At 39.8% G+C, this 23,361-nt stretch overlaps 1 protein-coding gene and 1 pseudogene across 1 annotated transcript; both read left to right on the top strand.

Annotated features, from left to right (window-relative positions):
- Positions 1-2,394: 2,394 nt before the first annotated feature.
- LOC120770173 lies at positions 2,395-6,265 on the top strand (annotated as a pseudogene).
- A 9,883-nt stretch (positions 6,266-16,148) lies between these two features.
- On the top strand, positions 16,149-22,807 carry LOC120772335 (maltase A1-like). The gene is made up of 6 exons (XM_040100879.1): positions 16,149-16,405; positions 20,184-21,217; positions 21,714-21,861; positions 21,975-22,170; positions 22,387-22,527; positions 22,629-22,807. The coding sequence occupies exons 1-6, from the start codon at positions 16,231-16,233 to the stop codon at positions 22,693-22,695; spliced, it is 1,761 nt and encodes a 586-aa protein (XP_039956813.1). The 5' UTR covers positions 16,149-16,230; the 3' UTR covers positions 22,696-22,807.
- Positions 22,808-23,361: the final 554 nt, after the last annotated feature.

Below are 23,361 nucleotides of genomic sequence, written 5' to 3'. Positions count from 1 at the left end.
TAGCAAAATAGGGCAGACAGCATATCACGATTTTTTCAGCGCAATAAGAGTGTCTTTCGCCTATTATTGTTGTCAGGTTATATAAGTAATTATTTTTCACGTTTCCGTTTGAGGTACTTTGAAAGCGTGCTTTTTAGTTTTTATGAAACTATATTTATTAGTTTGAAATACGAGTACGAGTGATAATGGGTGATCCAACTAGAGGTACCTTTTCCAACAGCCTCTCTTTGATAGATGACGCCTGAGTCGTGTCAAGCTGTCATGTTATTTTTTTCAGTACCGTTTGGTAGTATTTCATCATGGATAGACTTACGCCTGAGCAACGTTTAAAGGATCGGCGTACTGAGTGAATATTCGCAACACCATCACCCACCTTGAGACTCAGCATTCACTATTAGGTAATATTCGACCGAATCTACCACGTCCAGCACCCAGTGAAGAAAATATAACAGCCGTAGCTGAGAGTGTACACGAAAAGCGTGCAGAGTCGATTCGGCGCGATTCGCAGCAACTCGGACTGACATATAGAACGATTTGGCGCATTTATCGTCGAAATCTTAAATTGAAAGCGTACAAAAAACAGCTTTGTGCAATAACTGAAACCACTCGATCTTTTCAAACCATATCGCTTCACTCTATGGGCTCTTGAAAAGTTCCAAGAAGACCAAATTTTGTTCGGGACATTTCTGGCTCAATGAGTATGTAAACAAGCAAAACTTCGCATTTGGAACAAAGAGCAACCAGGAAAGATTCAAGAACTGCCACATCATCCAGAAAACAAACGACTTAGTATGGTTTGAGGAACCGGTTTGTTAGCCACCAAGATCGTGCTGTAAACTGTTACTCTTTCCTGTGGGGAGAAGTGAAGTCTAAAGTCTATGCGGATAATCCCGCTTCGATTCAGGCCTTGAAGCAAAACATTACGCAGGTCATTCGTTAGTTACCAGTCGAAAATTGCACTCAACAGATGCATCATCTGAGACGTAGCCACGACAAATATTTGAAAAATATAATCTTGAAAAAATAAATGCCAAAGAAGTAGGGAAACCTCGAAATGGATTACCCTTTATTACTGTGTGATCAGATATAATTTTTTCCGCCATCCCGCAAGCAGTTTTATTCTTCAAATCAAGACACACCACCCATCCATAGTCGCTCTTCAGCGCAACCATTGTCAGTGCATGCATCTCTGCGCTTAAAATTGTTGCTTGCGACGCCTAAGAAAATATGTAGATTAAGTGTACCATACCATACATAGTAGCATTGGCGGCAGTCAGATTTTATGCGTCACAAAGCAGACGTGTTTAACAGTTATTCCGTGAATTGCATTGATGGCGTGATGTTGCTGACTATTAAACTGGCGACAATATTTTTGTAGAGATTGAAAGTGCGTGAGCATTTATATCAGTCTTTGAAATTTCTTCACTACACTATCAAAATTATGCTACTTGATTATGAACTTTTATTTTTCTTTGATCGACAAAAACTCCTCTTAGCTGTATTCACCGCGCGAGTGTAGTCGAGGAATGTGGTTAGCAACCGGGTAACCGGGCATAAACTTGAGTATTAAAATATTTATATATTTTGTTAAAAAAATTTCTAAATATTTTTTAATGGAAATATTATTAGATAGTAACAATTTAAAGAAAAATAAATAATAATAACAACGTAGTATTGAGAATGACATCTGAAACCTATATGAGGCACTACAGGTAGTCGGCCGCTCAGATGCCATTGGAGACAAAAAACTCAAGGTTATTTCTTTGGTTTTTATTGCGCACTATAGTCAAGTAGTTTTTAGTACGTATTAGATTCTTGGTTGGATCAGACGGGTATTATTTATGATGTTCTCTTAGCAGTGAAAAATAAAGCTATGGAACAACTATCGAGAGCTGACTATGCTAGATAAATAAACTTTACAAATATTTTACATATGTTAAATGTTTTAATTACAATTTTGTGTAATACAATTATTAACGACTTTTATAATATAATAATTAATTCATTAGGTTAAGTGCAACCGACAATGAAATAAAAAATGCTGAGCCTGAAGTTAGTAAAGTATTTGTTATTAGCAATGATTGAAATAAAAGTTTTTGTTCTTAAATAATTAATTTATATCATTATTATTATTTTAGGACGAGCTCAAGAACCATCTGGGAGTTTTAGTACGAAGGATAAAACAGTTTGGAGCAAAACTCCAATTATCATCGAAGTATGGAACAGATTACACTTTGTATATGTGGTATTCCAATTCTTATCCGCTGTATCGCGCGACGATGGGATTGTCGAGATTCCATAATACTCTCCGTTTTCTAAAATACGACGACAGTAATACTCGAAGCTAACGTGAAAAAGGAAGACAAAGCACTTCTAATTCGTGATGTGGGGACAATGTTGAATTCCAATTTAGCTCAAATGTACAAACCAACCCCAAACTTGACAACTGATGAACAACTTTATCCATACCGTGGCCGTACTGGATTTACTCAATATATACCATCGAAACCAGTTAAGTATGGTATAAAGATATGGCGGGATTGTGATGCGGAAAACGCATATCCTTTGCAAGGATTTATGTACACTGGTAAAACAGTAAACATTCGATAAAAAAATCAGGGTGAAAGAGTAGTGAAAGAATTGGCGGCTCCGTTCCGAAGTATGTAGTTGTAGAAACATCGGGATGGATAACTTCTTTACTACTTTACCCGTTGCTAAACATTTGTTATCGTGTAATATTACCATTGTTGGAACGGTAAAACCGTCCCTAAAAAATAAAGCTGTCATTCTGTTTTCGACAATGCAATCAGATACATAAGTTGGTGATGACGCTAAACAAAAGCCAGAAGTTATAAATTTTTATAATAAATATAAAGCTGGCGTTGACACAATGGACCAATTGGTCCGCAGGTACACAAGTCAACAACGATATTCGAGATGGCCAACGGCAATTTTCTTCAACATGTTAGATATTTCTTCGCTTGCATCATATTAATTTATTATGAAACTTATAAAACGATTGCCAAAGGAATAACAGAACGTCGTCAATTTATGCGTAATCTAAGCGAAGAATTAGCATTGCCGATGATTGAACAACGCACGGCGAATCCACAAGTAATGCGGTACTTCTCAACAAAGATTGCCATTGAAAACATTTTAGGCCATGCACTGACAGAAACAGTCGTGGTAAATACTGGTCCAGTGATTCTAAAAGATAAATCCGGAAGCAAAATAGTAACAGGATCTTGCCATGCCAATTGTATGCATTTATAGATATTATTGTTTGCTTTTCATTGTGGGGTACCCGGTTGCTATTGGGGAGACGGCTGAATTTTAAACTTATTTAAAAAGAAGTAAAGAAAAAAAATTAATTAAATATACTCACAAATAGCTTTCTTTCAAGTTAAAAATCGAGGATTCGATAGCTTAAAATGAAATATTGAATTTTCTTTAAGCTATTCATACAAATACACCGCAGTGGTTACTAACATAAAAAGTAAGATGCCTAAGGGTTTCAACTCTGATAAGAAACAAGGACAAACTGAGTAAGGGGTGCTGAAGACAAAGCGCGGCACAAGGCGGTATTATGTAACTGGCTCGTAAGCAGGTCAACCTGACGGAAGATGAGGTGGACCGGTTGCTAGATAGTGAAAATGAAGCCATCGCAGAGTTAAAATCTTAAAAACGGAAGAGTGCTTCTGAACCATCAATGCTTAAGCGAAGCATGCGGTGAACCGGGAAGGTGCGGATCTGCATTATCAAGGCAATGGTTTGGTTGAAGCATTAGAAGGTCCCACTGTATGAGACACTGGAAGAAGTATCGTTCTGGAGGCCACAGAAAGTCATGTGGCATAATATCATCCAACTACATATATTTCTAGATTTCAATAATTGATTTAAAAAGATGTGGAAGTAAAGTATCCTCACTAAGGATACCGAACTGACAATTACACAAAAGAGTCAATATATTGCCATCAAAGAAATCTAACGCCAGTTCCAGTAAATGGAAAATATGATTTAAGGCATTACAATCAATTCGGCTACTTATTTAGCCAGAATAATAGAAGTGACAACTTATGGAAATCTAATTCTTTAACTTCCCCCGTCCACAATTCCCAGGCGTAACACAGAAGTTGCAGTACCTCACAGAAATTGGTTTCACCGCCGTTGACTTTGGTTATAACATCTCCGATTTCTATGCCATATGGCACAATGGTGGATTTCAAAGCTCTTGTCGCACGCGCCAAACAAGTTGGCATTTGTATAATACTTGACTTTGTGCCGAATCATACGAGTAACGAGTGCGAATGGTTTGTGAAGACGGTGAATCGTGAACCGGGCTACGAAGACTTTTACGTCTGGTCTAATGGCACTGTGGATGCAAATGGTAAACGTCAGCCGCCGAGCAATTGGATCAGCGCATTCCGTTACAGCGCCTGGCAGTGGAACGACAAGCGCCAACAATATTATTTACATCAGTTCTCCATCAAACAGGCAGATTTGAATTTCCGCAATCCATTGGTTGTGGCCAAAATGAAAGAGGTGATGCGCTATTGGTTGGATACTGGTATTTCGGGATTTCGCATTGACGCTATCCCATTCATGTTTGAGAAAGAACCATATGCGAATGGTAGCTACCCTGATGAGCCTGTAATTGATAATGTAAGCGTCTGTCCAGATCCTGACGACGAGTGTCACTTGAAACACATCTACACACAAGATCAACCGGAATCTATAGAGATGGTGTATCAATGGCGCGAACTCGTAGAACAATACCGTAAGGAGAAAGGTGGCGAATCAATTGTACTCTTAACTGAGGCCTATACGAGTCTGGATAATTTAATGTTGTATTACGGTGATGGCCAGCGAAATGGTTCCATGGTGCCTTTCAATTTTTACCTTATGCGAAATTTGAAGAATGTGGATTACATTCAGCAATGGATGACACGGATGCCGTTGGGCGTACATGCCAATTGAGTGTTGGGTAATCACGATAATCCAAGGTATTCTACGCGTTTGGGCGTACAACGTGCTGACTTGTTCACGATCATGACCTATATTCTCCGATAATGAGTCTAAAAAATTCTCAAAGAACCCTGGAAATCTTCACTGATAATTCTGATTTCGTGAAAAAGAATTGAGAAGAGCACTTCAAAAATCTGAAGACAAAATTAATTAATTTTTTATTATCTTCTTAGGGTAAAGAGTTGGCCATGACAAATGGTAAAGTTAGCTGGGAGCAAACTGTCGATCCGCAAGGCTGCAATGCAAATCGCAGCAATTATGAAAGTTATTCGCGCGATGCCTGCCGCACACCCTATTAGTGGGATTCGACGAAGAATGCAGGTGGGTAAGTTCAGAAAGTTCAATGTTGTTAACATTCAAAATTCAAAATGTGACCGCTTTAATTTATGATTTATCCAAATATTTGGACTCATTTATTATATTCTCCATTTCTCTCTCCTTTGAAGGCTTCTCGTCCGGCGCACTTACTTGGCTGCCTGTCGCCAGTAATTATCGCACAAATAATGCCTTGGCTCAATTGCGTGGGTCCAAAAGTCATTTACAGTTATTTATGAAATTAATTCGCCTACGCCAAAGGCGCTCGGTACAAGATGGCGCATTAAAGATAAAAGCAATCGGCAACGACATTATCATCTACTCACGGTGAGTGGAAAGTTTGCATGCAGAATAGCTACAAATATATACTGCAGTAAGCATATCTGTCGCTAAAAACTTGACATTAGTTGCTTAGCGCACTCAGAATACACTCAAGTGGTGCCACTCATACGCACTCATTGCATAATGCACTTTATGGTGGTGCCACTGAAGAAGCATTGAGCGCTGCCGTGCCTCTAAGTTCGATTGCAATTTATTGCTCATTTTTGCTGCGGTATTCATTCTCGTTTTTTTGCGCTTTACTCTGCAGCGAGGCATCGGGTGACGACATGTTTATGATTGTGCTCAATCTGCGCGGCAACAAGCAGAGTTTGAATATCAATGAGTACTTCGATATGGGTCCCAAGGCAGAGGTGGTTACTTCATCAATGCAGTCGGGTTATCACGACGGGTGAGTACGGGGGAAAGCGACTCAGTTTTGTGAATCTGCTTTTGTGGGATTAGCAGTTGTGTTGTTTAGAAAATCGGATAAAGACACTCTTAAGTGTATAAAAAACTCATCTCATTATATATTTTCAGTGTTATCATTGACCCAAGCAAGTATGTGGCTGAAACGTATGTTGGTGGCGTTTTGGTGAAGTTATGAAAAGTTCTTTATCTGTATTGGATTTTATCAAATACTAGCTGACCCCATTAGGGGACTAGTGATGAGCCATTGTCCTGCGTGAAATTATGTGTTTTTGTTTTTTTTTTTCAATGTAACGCAGCTTGATAAACAACATTTTTTTGTTTCTGTTCCGATGTACAGAAAATATGGTTTTCCAACTCGTGAGCACGCCACGGCCGTGTGAAAAACATAACATTTCCAAATTTATGACACTCACTATGCGACTATCCTTGTGTCCTGTTGATTATCATCTTAAATGCAATTTTCACTAGAAACAGAATACGTTTGAACTGAAATGGGAAATCGTTAGAACTCGAAGGAATTCGTAGAATCAAACATTCTGCACCTTGTATTCGATAGGTGCGTCACAATCAGTCGGGTTCCATTACACAGTTTCGTAGCATGAAGATTACGAAACATAATAACGACCGATCCTACTTTGAGACGCAAATGATGCGGTGGCATACCAAGCCTGTCCAAAGAATTTAGAAATACCACTGGATAATTCACGGCGCTGTCTTCATTGTCAAGTCGATCGATCGATTTGTATGAGCGCAATTTTCCCGGAATTTGACTTTGAATCTTCCAGTTTAAGTCAACAACATCGGTTTTTTTGTCAGTTAACATTGCGCGTGCACTTAAGGAATCGTAGTTACGATAATTTGGCCAATGTCCGAAGATTTGTGATGAGTTCATCTTGCATGATGTGATAAAGGGAAGATGGAATTGATATAGAACCACCGTAATTTATCCATTTCCAATTTTTAGACGCGAATTTAAAGGCGGATATGTCGAAATGATTATCGCGAAAAGTGTGCGAACTTCATTTTCATTCCAGTAATTAACGTGTTCCAGCAATTGTAATTGCTGGCTTACTTCTCCAAACCTTGCACACACCGTACCATTCACAGTAAGCAATGATTCAAATAAAGTTGAACCGCGTACATTAATCAATGGCAACCGAAGGTAGAAGCAATCGTCGTTTTTCGGGTGGATTATGTAAATTCGTCCTAATGCATTAGTTGAGAACACACCTGGATGTCCATCTACTGGTTGGCCTTGTTTCTGCGCAACTATTTCTTTGACGATGCATTTCATGTATAACATCAAGGTAATACCGAATAGAGCAATGTTCTCGCAAACGGACCACTGACGAAAGTTGAGAAAAAACTCGTCAATGTTAATTTTGTTGCTGGCGGTGTTTCCACTGGCTGAACTGTATTCTTTGGGTTGAAATATACTCTTTGACCATTCTCCAAATTAACTGCGAGACGCACAACAGTCGGAAAACGTTCATGAATTGCAAAAGTAAATATCCTACAAAGCGCCTTATTGCAGTTCACGTATCGACCGTATCCTTCAAGACCAATAATCGCCATGTTGCTTCCTTTGGTGACGTACTTACAAACGTGTTTTATCTGTTTCACCAAACTGTACCATCCATGTGTTGTCAACTTCGATATTAACTCTTGTAAGCTGATTGCTGAATGTTCTGTTATCTGGTGAGCGACGCCGATAGAGTTGATATCCATCATTTCCAGTTTGTGTTTCCGAAAGGAAAGCGCGTGGATAGTGTTTCATGCATTTATTGTCAGACATACAAACCGAAAAGATGAACCATATTGGTTTCCACCACTTCGTATGATACTGAATCTTTCTCTACATCAGTAATTTCCGCAGAAATGATTTCATCAATTTGATCTGGTGTAACCATCATCCAAAGAAGAATGCGGAAAACCTCTCTTTTGCCACCCACCAAAGTACATTTAGCATCCAACAACACCCCATATACGTTGCTTCAAGATAAAGTCAATCAAACATCGTAACTGTTGTTTGAAAAGTCATGTTGTGACATCGTGACGATCGCTTGCTGATTGACCGCGATCCATAATTCCGCACGTTTGTCACCGCATCCTGGAAGTACTTCTTGCCTTGCCTTGCCTTGGGCTGCCATATGTTGATGGCAAAAAAAAAAACGCCGACCGATATTAGGGTGACCTCTTCGTGGTTTTGTAACAAAGTTCAATCTGCAATTGACCTCTTTGTAAGAAACACACGTAAGGTTTTCACTGAATAATTTTCCATAATTTTTTCTTTTGAATAGCCGGAATAAAAAAGCAAGCGACCGAAATTGAACGATTCAAATAATTTACAAATCAAAATATTGAAAAACAAAACAAACAAAAATTGAAAAAAAAATTTGTACGTTTAGGAATTATCCAGCTTTCCGACTTTTCTTCATGAAAAGTATAAGGTATTTTTATTTCTAAACCTTCCCTGATCCACAACGAACAACCTCTGAAAATTTCATCAAGATCGCTACTAACAAACAAACATTCATTCGTTTGTATGGGAAAAAGAAAAGGGCTGTTATTCGAATTTTTCTCTCCGTAAAAATCATCCTTGAACCTCAACGAACATTTAAAAAAAATTATCAAATTTGGTTCAGTCGTATGAAAGTTATGAGCGTACATACATACATTTTGGCGATTCATTCTTATTTATATACACTCAGTCCTTTTTTTACGCGATTTTCGGTTCTGCCACTAATCGCGTAAAAATGGTTAGTTTTCCATTATTAACTGACAAATTGGATCCGAATATAAAAAAATAACGCGTATAACAAAATATTCGCGCAAAAAATATTCAAAAACAATACAATAAGTTTCAAATTTCAGACTTATGATTTATTCATTCATAACAAAATAAAAAATACAAAACAAAAACCATGTATAAAAGAGAAGAAAATAGAAAATAGGTAGATTTATTGAAAAAACCGTTGAATGCTGTTTTATCACGGTCATTATCCGTAGTTTAAATTATTTTTATCCGCTTATTTTGATGGCCGGCACTGATAGTAAGAACTATGGAATGAAGAATATGTATCAGAATCAATAGTAAGAACTATGGAATGATGTTCTGATTGACTTAGCGTCTCCGACTGAGTTTGCACCATAAATTCAGTTAATTTTGTTTGAATGCTTCTTTTTGGACCCAATAAATTCCGATGTAGTTCTTTATATCTTAACATGCAGACACTCAATTCTTTTTGAAAAATTCGTGCACGTTCGGCATCAGTATCATTTGCTACAAAATAATTTTCCAATTCTGCTGCAAGTTTAAGACCAATCAAAAAACGAAAAAAGCAATCGCGTTAAAGTGAGAAATTCGCGTAAAAAAAGGACTGAGTGTACATACATATGTAGATGTAGATTATTATTATTAGTTTTACCTTTTCTAGTTTTAAATAATTTTTCTGAAAGCAATAAAGTGCAAATGAAGCAATAATTAACTTGTCTTCTAATATTTAAATTAATTTTCTTTAGTATGCAGAATAGCTTTTAAAAGCAATAACAAATATATTTTAATATTTAATTTTAAACAATAATTTTCACTTTTTTAAGATACATGTATGCTGTGAATAACTTTCCAATATTTTGTATTTTTTGATATCTAATATACTATATACTATTATTATATTATATTTTGTGGAATTTTAAATTCTGAATCAACAACGAGATCTGACATTGCTACGTTAATTCTTTCAATATTAGTTATTTTTTTTAATTCCTGTTTTATCTAAAATTAAGGGATTCAAAAATCATTTTTGGTAATGTAATAGTGTGAATTTTATTCTCAAGCTCAGTAATTATTAGTAGGAGGATTGAGTCATGTGTAGAAGTTCGCGCAAGTGAGGAAAGTTCTCTGATCGCCATTCACTTGGGAGTGGCCAGAAACGATTCTTTTACACATGGCTCAAGCAGCTCACTACTTCCGGTCTTTGACCAAGTATCCTCTGGGTAGCCTAAGAACATCCGTTCGAAGGCGAGCTAAAGTGAGAAGGCGAAACATTCCCATAGGGTTGTGCGCTGGGTTTGGGACCCGCCACGTAAAAAGCCCACCCCAATAAAAAACTACCAACAGCCTCGGAAGAGAAACCCCCCTTTTGATGACGACCATGGCAAACGAAATAAGAACAATGATATTAGGGCATGCACCTGGAACGTCCCGTCCCTTAATTGGGAAGGTGCCGCTGCACAGCTGGTTGATGTCCTCGGGAAAATAAAGGCTGACAGCACTGCCGTCCAAGAAATGCGATGGACGGGACAAGGACAGAGACGTGTAGGTCCTTGTGGCATTTACTACAGTGGCCATATAAAGGAGCGCAAGTTTGGTGTGGGATTCGTGGTGGGAGAGAGATTCCGTCGCCGACTACTATCATTCACACCGGTGAATGAACGTCTAGCCACAATCCGCATCAAAGCGATGTTCTTCAACATATCGCTGATTTGCGCCCACGCCCCGAAGAAAGAGAAGGACGATGTGAGCAAAGATGCCTTCTATGAGCATTTGGAGCGCGCTTATGAGAGCTGCCCCGCCACGATGTCAAAATCGTGCTTGGCGACTTTAACGCCAGGGTAGGCAAATAAGGTATATTTGGCACTACGGTCGGTAAATTCAGCCTCCACGACGAAACATCCACAAATCTGTTGAGGCTGATTGACTTCGCCGGGTCCCGAAATATGGTTATCTGTAGTACTAGATTACTAGCAGAAAAATATACATCCAGCTACGTGGCTGTCTCCGGATCGACAAGCCACCAGCCAGATTGATCATGTTGTGATAGACGGAAGACAAGTATCCAGTGTTCTAGACGTACGTACGCTCCGAGGTCCTAACATCGACTCGGACTACTATCTTGTTGCAGCCAAGATTCGCACCCGCCTCTGTGCAGCAAAAAACGCACGTCAACAAACACAAGGTTCGACGTCGAGAAGCTGCAATCACAACAGACAGCCGAACGATTTTCTACTAGGCTAGCACTCCTGCGCTCTGAGAGCACTCGTCAACAACTCGGTATAAGGGAACTGTGGGAAGGCATTTGAAACTCCTTACGTACAGCTGCAACCATAACCATTGGTTTTCGGAAAGTGCAAAAGAACAGCTGGTACGACGAGGAGTGCCGTGTCGCAGAGGAGAGAAAACAAACTGCCTAACTCGCAACGTTACGATCGACCACAACACGTGCAGGATGGGATAGATACCGAGAGTTGAAGAGGGAAGCGAGACGCATTTGCAGACAGAAAAAGGAAGAGGCCGAAATGCGTGAGTACGAAGAGCTTGATAAGCTGGCCGACAGGGGTAATGCTCGAAAATTCTATGAAAAACTGCGGCGGCTTACAGAAGGTTTCAAAACCGGAGCATACTCTTGTAGAACCCCCAAAGGTGATCTAGTCACCGATGCTCAGAGTATACTTAAATTATGGAGGGAACACTTCTCCAGCCTGCTGAATGGCAGTGAACGCACAACGCAAAGAGAAAGCGAACCCGATTCCCCTATCGATGACATCCATTGCCCGACCATGAAGAAGTTCGAATAGCAATTACCCGCCTGAAGAACAAAAAGGCGGCGGGGGCCGATGGATTGCCGGCCGAGCTATTCAAACACGGCGGCAAAGACCTGATAAGGCGCATTCATCAGCTTCTTTGTAAAATATGGTCGCACGAAAGCATGCCCAACAATTGGAATTTAAGTGTGCGATGCCCAATCCATAAAAAAGGAGACCCCACAATCTGCGCCAACTACCGTGGGATTAGCCTCCTCAACATCGCATATAAGGTTCTATCGAGCGTATTGTGTGAAAGATTAAAGCCCACCGTCAACAAACTGATTGGACCTTATCAGTGTGGCTTTAGACCGGGCAAATAAACAACCGACCAGATATTCACCATGCGCCAAATCTTGGAAAAGACCCGTGAAAGGAGAATCGACACACACCACTTCTTCGTCGATTTCAAAGCTGCTTTCGACAGCACGAAAAGGAACTGCCTCTATGCCGCGATGTCTGAATTTGGTATCCCCGCAAAACTAGTAGGGCTGTGTAAACTGACGTTGAGCAACACGAAACGCTCCGTCAGGATCGGAAAGGACCTCTCCGAGCCGTTCGATACCAAACGAGGTTTCAGACAAGGCGATTCCCTATCGTGTGACTTTTTCAACCTGCTTCTGGAGAAAATAGTTCGAGCTGCAGAACTTAGTAGAGAAGGTACCATCTTTTATTAGAGTGTACAGCTGCTGGCGTATGCTGATGATATTGATATCATCGGCCTCAACACCCGCGCCGTTAGTTCTGCTTTCTCCAGGCTGGACAAGGAAGCACATAAAATGGGTCTGGCAGTGAACGAGGGAAAGACGAAATATCTCCTGTCATCAATTAAACAGTCGTCGCACTCGCCACTTGGCTCTCACGTCACTGTTGACAGTCATAATTTTGAAGTTGTAGTTAGTTTCGTATATTTGGGAACCAGCATAAACACCACTAACAACGCCAGCCTGGAAATCCAACGCGGGATTGCTCTTGCCGACAGGTGCTACTTCGGACTGAGTAGTCATTTGAAAAGTAAAGTCCTCTCTCGACGAACAAAAGCTAAACTCTATAAGTCGCTCATAATTCCGGTCCTGCTATATGGTGCAGAGGCTTGGGCGATGTCAACAACTGATGAGTCGACGTTGCGAGTTTTCGAGAGAAAAGTTTTGCGAAAGATTTTTTGTCCTTTGCGCATTGGCCACGGGAAATATCACATTCGATGGAACGATGAGCTGTACGAGATATACGACGACATTGACATAGTTCAGCGAATTAAAAGACAGCGGCTACGCTGGCTAGGTCATGTTGTCCGAATGGATGAAAACACTCCAGCTCTGAAAGTATTCGACGCAGTACCCGCCGGGGGAAGCAGAGGAAGAGGAAGACCTCCACTCCGTTGGAAGGACTAAGTGGAGAAGGACCTGGAAACGACTGGCGCGCTGTTGTTAACTCGGCTATAATCGCGTAAGCGGTGTCTACGCCAATTAAGAAGAAGTAGAAAAATTTAAAAAGCTCAACTTCTTTTTACGCTTTGAAAATTATGTTCGAATAATGATTAATCAAATCTAAAATCTTACTAGTTTTAACGGTAAAAATAAGACATTTTATTAACAATTATTCCCTTATGTGGAAATCTTTCGATAAGAAGTAGCTCAATTGGATTACTTTGGCTCTCAAATACATCCGTTCGGCTTGCTACAGCATTACTTACAACAAACACGAACATTTTTAAGAAAAATACGCAAAATGATTGCAGCAAGCACGTTGACTTGCCTTGCTGCCGCGTGGTTGGCGATGGCTCACCCGAAATTAACGGAATTCATGATTTCTTTGTTGTTAGTTCAGTAGAAATTTGGCTTCGGGATAAGCTATGTTTGTCATTGCGAGAACTTTGTTGTTATATGACTTCGTAGTTTTTTAGTCGCCTTTTTATTTATACATATGTATGTAATATATGTACATACATACATATCTATGAATAAAATAAATAAAAATCGACAGTATTTCGGAATTTGGCTTTCAGATATTTCGCAACACATTTTTCAGGAACTTGATGTTCAGATTCAAATGCCATGAAGTTTTCTTTGAAATATTATTTATTATTATTCAAAATATAAGAAATCCTATTAAATATTTAAGTCAGTGAACCGATGAAAAATCCCAGTCAGGCATTTAACTTTCTGCTGATATTTAATAATAAGTTTGTTTGTAATAGAAATGCATCAGGAAACTGGGAAGCTTAAATTCTTGTTTCTTGACTCTATCCGAATCTATTTGTGTGATATTCCCAACAACTTCGTACTTCACTGCAAGGCGGAGTAAGCAGAAAATAATTGTTTAATTAAATTTAGTGGATTTGTATCTGATATTTGTGTCGCTACTTTAATGCCCATTGAGACGTCACAATGTGACAACGAACGCGCTGGAGATGCTTATCAAGACATTGACTACTCACTGCGATCAACACATCATTTGCTCTTTATGGCTACACACACACGCGCGCATATGTACATATGTGCTTAATGACAAATTCGGCCGTTGTTTTGCTGTGTTTTGTGCGAACGTAAATGGGCGCTCTCACATGTCCAATTAAACGGTGTAATTGCTAAGCAAATAATGAAAATTACGATTAATCAACACTCCGGCGAGCGACGAATTTTCGCACGTTAATTAAACGGAAACAAAATTGATGCAAACCAAATTCGTCACAAAAACACAATTATGCAATTGTATGCATTCATGTGTGTGCGTGTGTGTGTGGGCGCTATGGAGTGTGTGTAAGTAATTACATACTTGAGCCGATAACTACTGGTGACGGACGTTTTTTTTGAAGTTAGTGAACTACCGACACTTTTTGAGCACAAAACATAATTTTTGTAAATGGAAATTTACAGTTACACTGAGCGGTTAATTTGCTTATTAAATGAATGGTCGTTTATATAGTAAAATGTTTTGTTATTATATTAGCATATGATCAATTGTTTCTCTAACATATACATATTATACAGCTGGGCAAATCTCGATTACAGCTTTTCCTACAAATTTTAAGCCGTTTGCGAAAGATTTTATGAGAAGCTTTTTGGCTCCAGAAACACTTGTATACTTGCAGGTACCTCCATCGTTATTAGATTACCCTTGTCCATAATTTTTAGTTCGATTGCACTGGACTTTATTGAACTCAATCTTAATCGATGATTCATGTAGCAAAACTTATTAAAAATTAAGGAGTTAATAATTTAATAAAAAAACCGAATGAAAAGTTCCAAATAATCGACCGAACAAGTTGATATATCCTCTATATGGATGCTTTAAGCAAATATCTGTTAACGCATATCTTTCTCTTAGTTGAGGAAGTTTTAGTGGATCCTCTCAGAGCAGTCTCAGATCGCTATGAAGGCCATAAAATATATGCGGGCTTGTGAAATGTTGAGTAGTACCGGTGCCTGAGAACTTGGTGCGAACTAGGTTGGAACTCCCCGATTAAGCAGATACTAACCAAGTTCTTGCCTTTTTGTGAACTTTTCTTAGAGTCAGTTATAAAAGTGATATTGTAAGAGCTATATATATGCCATCATAAATCGCTCAAAATCTGATTACAGTTTAGACTGGGAGTGTTTGGTTTATCAATTTTGTAAAACTTTGGTCCCAAATAACGCACCGCAAAATTTTTCAACTTAATTCATGGAAATAATTCCTCGGGAATTCCAAAAAATACTGACCATAATCGTTCGGATGTTTTGATTTCAGCCGCTTTGCATAACAACTAGTGGACTTATTGGACAGCCGATTGGGCTCAGGTGTACGACGAAGTGTAATGCTTCATCCGTTGTAATAAATCAGCGCTGGGTGGGTGGTTCACCTTTCGTTATTCATTCGTATTTGAATCGGCAGCTGTCTTGAAACTGTTAGAGACCATAAAGAGAGTCATTACAGAAGGATCCAACAAAATACCATCTGAGTACTGGGTAGGCGAGTACTATAGAAAAAAGTGCTAACAAAAAGAGAGCACCAGCCACTTTTATTTCAGTTACGGTATGTGGTTTCAACTCGATGGCGCGACTCGCTTCTATACAAACCGACTAAGTTAATGATTTAGTGAGGCAGGCACTCGGCTTAATAACTCATAAATATAGGTTAACATCTATATTTATATAATTAACTGCCGCATAGACTCTCAAACTGAAGTGATTTATTTAGCAAGTCAAAAAGTTCGAATTAGCTAATTGGCCGCGATTACAAAACGATTAAGCCATAAAACTAAAATAGTCCATCACGGAATGCATTGTGTAATATTCATTTACATACACTTTAACATAAATCTAATTAATTGCTTAATTAACACCTTTTTTGTCAGGTGACCCATATCATGTCTTAATAACGTCACTTAAGTGCAATTGTTTTTTTGAGTGTAACCAAATCAGATCAAATCAGAAGCGGCCTATAAATATCGTATGGAGTTCTAATTTAGAATTCAGTTGCGATTCGCCGCGGTTGAACGAAGTTTTTGTGTTTCATATTCCCCGGTTAATTTTTTTGGAGTAAATTTTCGCTGTTTGAAAAAATATTAAAAGTCGTATGGTCACACGGTTAATGATGCATGTGTGTCGGGTTTTACTGGCCGCGGCTGCCCTGTTCGGGTTTCGCTCAAACCTTGTACGCTCCAAGGAATGGTGGGAAAACGCTAACTACTATCAAATATATCCGCGTTCGTTTAAAGATAGCGATGGTGATGGTATCGGTGATTTAAATGGTAAATATTTTTTAGGAACAATACCCCAACGGATTTTGTAGAAAGTGAATTTTGAAAAACAGAAAAAGAATCGATGACAAAATTTGGTTCAGTATATGGGTTGGGACAGAAAACTTTTTCAAAAGTTAATCCTCTCAAAACCGATTGACATTTTAGAAACCAGTTGAAACCTCGTTCGGTAATAGATTCGCTTAGAACCCTTTTGCATTCGAAACAAATGTGTACCTAACTAAGCCTAGGATAGGTTAGATGGCTGTTCTAGAAAGATCGCAAGTGGACTGATAAATGTAGTCCTTTGTGAAGCCATACATGCGTTTTATTTACATTTACGCCACACGGGACAGCCTAGAAGGAAGTGTTGAGTTGTTTCTTCCTTGATCTTCTTCCATACAGTTTCTGCAGATAGCGTTTGGTAAAATTCCCAGCCTTACAGCATGTACGTCAATGGTCGAAGAGATAACTATATTTTTTGCTATCGATCTAGGGCCAAATGGATTTTGTGACCAAACTCTCAAGTAGTAGAACACAAGATAATACGGGAGCATCGACTCCCTCCCATTCTACCGATAGCGTTTATACGGTGGATTTCTTTGCTAGCTCCTCAGCTTTACAATTTCCTGCGATTCCCCTGTGGTCTTGTACCCTTACCAGTTTTATCACAAAGATACTCTATGCTGTTGATGCCGAGATTAATGAGTTCAAGGCTAGTACCGCCACCCTGCTATCTGCGTGGATGGGCAATTCTCTAAAGTTGTTAGAAAGCTCTTGACAGGAAATCCCTCCACCAACCTTACCCCCAAGCTTTGACCCATCCGTAAAGAAGCTGCCCTACTCCTCCAATGGCTTCTTCCCACCCACAACTTCCTCGTCGGTATATGGAGCCGCCAGATTTCGGTTGGCATTATGTCCAAGATGGCGTTGAGTGTCATGATTGGAGAGAACTTTAGTGCACCACACATGCTGATGAGCGCAACCTGTTGAACGGTCTCGAGTTTCTCTGCAAGGGCTTTTCTAGAGCCCTCCACTTTCCATAGAACATAATGGGCTTGACTATGGTGTCGTAGAGCTTTCGGTGAGAGACCCTACCTTTTTGCTTTCTTTTCGATATTCGGATTCCATTATTCATCATAAGCCCTAGATATTTCACTGTGTCCATCGGTTGCAGACGGATGTCTCCTATTCGCGGCTGCGGTACCACTTCCAACTGGCCAATTTGTTACGACACTGACAAACCCCTGCGTCAACTCCTACACGGACTCAAGAACTCGACATAAGAGCTACATCGTCTGCGTAAGCAATCACCCGGCAGCCACGATCCTCAAGTCTTTTAAATAGGTCTTTAACCACCAGGATCTATAGAAGAGGAGAGAGAACTCCTCCTTGTAGAGTTCCTCTATTGACATTTCGTCGAGAACGTACGATGGCCCATTCGTTTCAATCAACCCCTAGATCGCCTAGAGCAGTTTCGACTACTTCCCGAAGGACGCTATTGAAAGCTCCCTCAATATCAGGAAATGTCCCCGTAACAAATTCCTTAGTCCTAATGACACGATGTATGCAGGGCCGTATTCACTGGCTTGCCTTTACAATAAGCATGTTGCGCTCTTAATAAATTATCCCTTGGAATGCGCCTCCTTATATACCAATCTGTCATTCTCTCCAAAGTTTTTAAAAAAAAGGTGGAGATGCTGATGAGCCTGATGTCATTGGCCGTTTCGTGTATGTAACCCAGTTTTATGCAGTTTGCATAGACATTTACCAACCAGTTGCATGAAACTTTAATAGCCTGCTGCAGCTGCGCTGGTATGATGCCATCCATCCAAAAGGTCGAAAAAGGCTGCCTCCATAGAACGTATTGCTCGGGAAGTGAACATCAGGAGTTCCAAAGTGTGTCTTCACTGCTTAGGCTTCTTTGTGAGAATACGGCTGAACCTAGAGGACTGATGACAGCTCTCAACTTTTTCGCAGAAACTTTTTCATGAAGTCCTCTTTGCCTTTATAGAATGATACTCTGATTTCCGAAAGTTCTATAGTTCAACAGTGAGGCTTCTTTCAGCCATTAGATGTTTTCAGTGAACAGGAGATCTCCAGTGCAGTTTTACATACAGAGCTGAAGACTTCGACCCATCCGTCACCGTGTTGGTGGTGACCAATGAGGTTAATCCCGGCGCGCGAGGGAGAATTCGTCGGAGCCTCTTGCGATACATTTCCCAGTTTGTATTCCTAGGATTTCTAAAAGACTCTTTCGGCGGACATTTTTTGACTAGACTGAACCCGATATATCTATGATAAGAGAAAGAGCGATCGTCAAAAATCTTTCAGTTTAACATCAGTGGAGCAATTCCGTTCGAGGTCAAGAACCTCCTTGCTACCTTTAGTCACGAATGTAGGAGAGTATCTTCTATTATAAATGAACAGGTTTTCACTAACATCGAAATTAAAAAAGCAACTCATCCCCGTTATTATTGTCCGAGCTGCACCAGATTGAATGCTGCAAGTTAGCGTCAGAACCAATGATGATGCCGGTTCATCTTCGTGATGCTTCAGCTAAGGTCTTCTCCAACAATAAGGAAGGTGGAAGGCATCATTGTCGTGCGGCAGAGATAAGTCAGAAATCTCCATCGTCGCACTACAGTTTTGCCGTAACCATATCAGCACTGCTGAAATTAGGTGAAACAAATACAGTTATTTCATTTCGGTCCATCATACAAACTCTGGTCCTATTTGCAAATTTGTTTATGACTATTCATTCTCAATTCACAGCCATGGTTCCTGGATCAGTACGTCATCGGCTTCGACTTGTTTTCGAAGAAGCAGTAAATTGGCGGAGGTCTTATTTCAGACCGTCCTTCAGAAGTGCTATTTCAACGGCCACGTCGTGCTCGACCCGCACCTAATCAAACAGCTGTTCAAGGCTAATGACGGAGTTGTCAATTGACGAACCGCCCCCAGAATTCCGTCGGGAGTATCCTAAGGACCACCCGATCCATAGCTTATTGCACCCTTGGATTTGCTGAGAAGGCCGACGGACTTCTCTCCTCACCGTAGCGTTCTACGATTTGCCGGTTGGTTTTCACCGGCTTATTGCTCATAGAATGGCCTGATGTAAAAATTCCTGCTGGGGTATTGGTTTTGCCACTGAATTTCGACAGCGACAATTTCCTCGCTCTAGGAGCAGTACTACCATCCGGGACAGATCTGAGTACCCTATTCATAATCTAATTTAAAGCTAAAGTCGTTCAGGAGCTTAAAGGCTGTGAAGGCTACTGGTCATTTAGCGTTAAACAGGATGCACCAACTTGGAGGTAACCGGCACTATATTTCTATCTAAGCCTATGTAGACCCGCGTTTTTTTTTTTGGAAATTTCACAAATGTTTGATGGGGGCAAATATGTGGCTATAAAGCTACGGATATTCCACAAAAATCCTTTGGATAAAAGCCACCGTTAGTTGGTTGAGTATATTTTAGTACTAAAGTTCGTCATGTTTTATACTGAATAAAAAAACTTTATAACTAGGTTTTTCAAGAACTTGGGATAGTTTTTGAAGTTAAGTCCAAATATTCAATAAAATTCAAATGCGTTTAAGGGGAATTTTTTTAAAAATCTCGCCATCCATAAAGAACCAGTTCTTACCGCAGTGTTCGCATCTCGGCCTCTGTATCAAAAATAAAAAATAAGCTTTTCTTTAAGTACTTTATTTATATTTATAAACAACTCAAAACTAAAAAGTAATATGGAAATTAATTTCTATAAATTTTCCTTGCTACAATTTCCAGGCGTAACACAAAAATTGCAGTACCTTAAAGATATTGGTTTCACCGCCGCTTGGCTTTCGCCGATTTTCAAATCTCCCATGGTTGACTTTGGTTACGACATCTCCGATTTCTATGCCATACACCCCGAATATGGCACAATGGAGGATTTCAAGGCGCTTGTAGCTCGCGCCAAACAAGTTGGCATTCGTATAATACTTGATTTTGTGCCGAATCATACGAGTGACGAGTGCGAATGGTTTGTGAAGTCGGTGAATCGTGAACCAGGCTACGAAGACTTTTACGTTTGGTCGAATGGCACTGTGGATGCAAACGGTAAACGTCAGCCGCCGAGCAATTGGATCAGCGCATTCCGTTACAGCGCCTGGCAGTGGAACGACAAGCGCCAACAATATTATTTACATCAGTTCTCCATCAAACAGGCAGATTTGAATTTCCGCAATCCATTGGTTGTGGCCAAAATGAAAGAGGTGATGCGCTATTGGTTGGATACTGGTATTTCGGGATTTCGCATTGACGCTATCCCATTCATGTTTGAGAAAGAACCATATGCGAATGGTAGCTACCCTGATGAGCCTGTAATTGATAATGTAAGCGTTTGTCCAGATCCTGACGACGAATGTCACTTGAAACACATCTACACACAAGATCAACCGGAATCTATAGAGATGGTGTATCAATGGCGCGAACTCGTAGAACAATACCGTAAGGAGAAAGGTGGCGAATCGATTGTACTCTTAACTGAGGCCTATACGAGTCTGGATAATTTAATGTTGTATTACGGTGATGGCCAGCGAAATGGTTCCATGGTGCCTTTCAATTTTTACCTTATGCGAAATTTGAAGAATGATTCCACGGCGCCACAAGCTGTGGATTATATTCTGCAATGGATGACACGGATGCCGTTGGGCGTACAGGCCAATTGGGTATTGGGTAATCACGATAATCCGAGGTATTCTACGCGTTTGGGCGTACAACGTGCGGACTTGTTTACCATCATGCTACAGACCTTGCCGGGAAATGCGGTGACCTACAATGTATGTATTGCTGATACTTAGTAATTTTTACAGGTTTGTCGGTTTAGTGCTGGCATTGTGTAATATATTTTAATAACTGGTTAATTTGTTTGCGCATTTATGACATTTTGTTGTTGCAAAATCTAATGAAATTGGAGAGAAACTGTCTAGGTTTTATTATATTTTTCAGTTACTACTAAAACTATTAGCCAACTAATTTTCATAAACAAAAATTTTTCACTTTAGTCATTCAATTTCAGCCTCTTTAACCTCACTTCCTTATCGGAGCTTTTTGAAGCTAAAAAGTTAAAAAAGTCTTCTAGTTCTACGAAGTATATTAGCCTCATTTTTATACGGAACTTTCGCCAATGAGACTTTATGCTCTGATAGTGAGTCTACACATTCTCGAAAAATCCTTGAAATCGTCACTAACAATTCTGATTTTATGAAAAAGCATTGAGAAAGGCACTTCAAAATATTTGATACAAAATTGATGAATTTTTTATTTATTTTTTAGGGCGAAGAGTTGGCCATGACAGATGGTAAGGTCACCTGGGAGCAAACTGTTGACCCGCAAGGCTGCAATGCAAACCCTAGCAACTATGAGAGTTATTCGCGCGATCCCTGCCGTACACCCTATCAGTGGGATGCAACGAAGAATGCAGGTGGGTAAGCTCAGAAAGCTAAATGTTTATAATATTTCAAATTTGACTTCTCTAATTCATGATTTTTCCAAATATTCGAACTTATTTACTCTCTATCTCTCTCTCGTTTGTAGGCTTCTCGTCCGGCGCGCGCACTTGGTTGCCTGTCGCCAGTAATTATCGTACAAATAATGCTTTAGCTCAATTGCGTGCACCCAAAAGTCATTTACAGTTATTTATGAAATTAATTCGCCTACGCCAAATGCGCTCGCTACAAGATGGCGCATTAAAGATAAAAGCAATCGGCAACGACATTATCATCTACTCACGGTGAGTGGAAAGTTTGCACTAGATATAATATTAGTTGTTTAGCGCACTCAGAATGCACTCAAGTGGCGCCACTCATACGCGCTCATTGCATAATGCACTTCATGATGATGCTACTGAAGAAGCACTGATTGCTGCCGAGCTTCAATGTATAATTGCGATTTGTTGCTAATTTTTGCTTCGGTATTAATTCTCGCTTTTTTGTGCTTTTCTCTGCAGCGAGGCATCGGGTGACGACATGTTTGTGATTGTGCTCAATCTGGGCGGCAACAAGCAAAGTTTGAATATCAATGAGTACTTCGATATGGGTTCTAAGGCGGAGGTGATTACTTCGTCAATGCAGTCGGGTTATCATGACGGGTGAGTACGGGGGAAAGTGACACAGTGCGTTGTTTAGAAAATAGAATAAAGACACTCTTAAGTGCATAAGTAACTCCTTTCATCTCATTATATATTTTCAGCATTATCATTGACCCAAGCAAGTATGTGGCTGAACCGTATGTTGGTGTGGTTTTGGTGAAGTTATGAAAAGCTTTTCGTCTGGGTTGGATTTTACCAAATATTATGGTCAACAGTTATACCTTTTCTAGTTTTAAACAATTTTTCTGAAAGCAATAAAGTGCAAATAATGCAATGATTACTTAAGTCTTTCAATATGTAGGCCTATTATTCAGCGGATACTTCTGATTCCAGCTAACTTTAACAAATATGGTCAATGATCCAGCTATTCATATACAATTTCAAATACAACCCACGGTCTCCAAGGAATTCGTGATCTTCTTATTTTTGTTAAAGGCCTGAGCGATTATATCGGATAGTGTATGCTAGACTCGGCCTGAAACGATGCAGTTAAAAATAACACAGAATTTCAGATCTGAACTTGTGACGGGGAAAGTAAGCAACATATATTTGGTTGAGAAGGAAGCTATTTGCGTTCCCTTCTAATGATGTTGTAAGATCCTTTTGGTTCAAAGTGTATTCGCCATAAATAGGTATGGCAAAGTTGTAATCGATTTAATGGTCATTGTCCCAATCCTCTTCTAAGCAGAGGTATCCGCAATGAAGGTAGATGTAGATGCATTTCGAAGTACAGCTTTATTGGCCCCAGGCCCGGAGTTTTTGAGCGGATCTACATTTTTTAAGAAATTAACTGAATAGTCGATTAGAAAGCTTTTGATAAGTGATAGGAGAAAG

Source organism: Bactrocera tryoni, chromosome 3, assembly GCF_016617805.1.
Source record: "Bactrocera tryoni isolate S06 chromosome 3, CSIRO_BtryS06_freeze2, whole genome shotgun sequence".
NCBI classification, from domain to species: Eukaryota; Metazoa; Arthropoda; class Insecta; order Diptera; family Tephritidae; genus Bactrocera; species Bactrocera tryoni.
This window is presented reverse-complemented; position numbering and strand designations above follow the sequence as displayed.

Bases quoted from the DNA above. Each gene is read 5' to 3' on its own strand.
- LOC120772335 (XM_040100879.1), top strand. From the start codon at position 16,231: ATGGTCACACGGTTAATGATGCATGTGTGTCGGGTTTTACTGGCCGCG. The intron at 21,218-21,713 runs GTATGTATTGCT...TTTATTTTTTAG, and splicing joins GAAATGCGGTGACCTACAAT to GGCGAAGAGTTGGCCATGAC. The intron at 21,862-21,974 runs GTGGGTAAGCTC...TCTCGTTTGTAG, and splicing joins GGATGCAACGAAGAATGCAG to GCTTCTCGTCCGGCGCGCGC.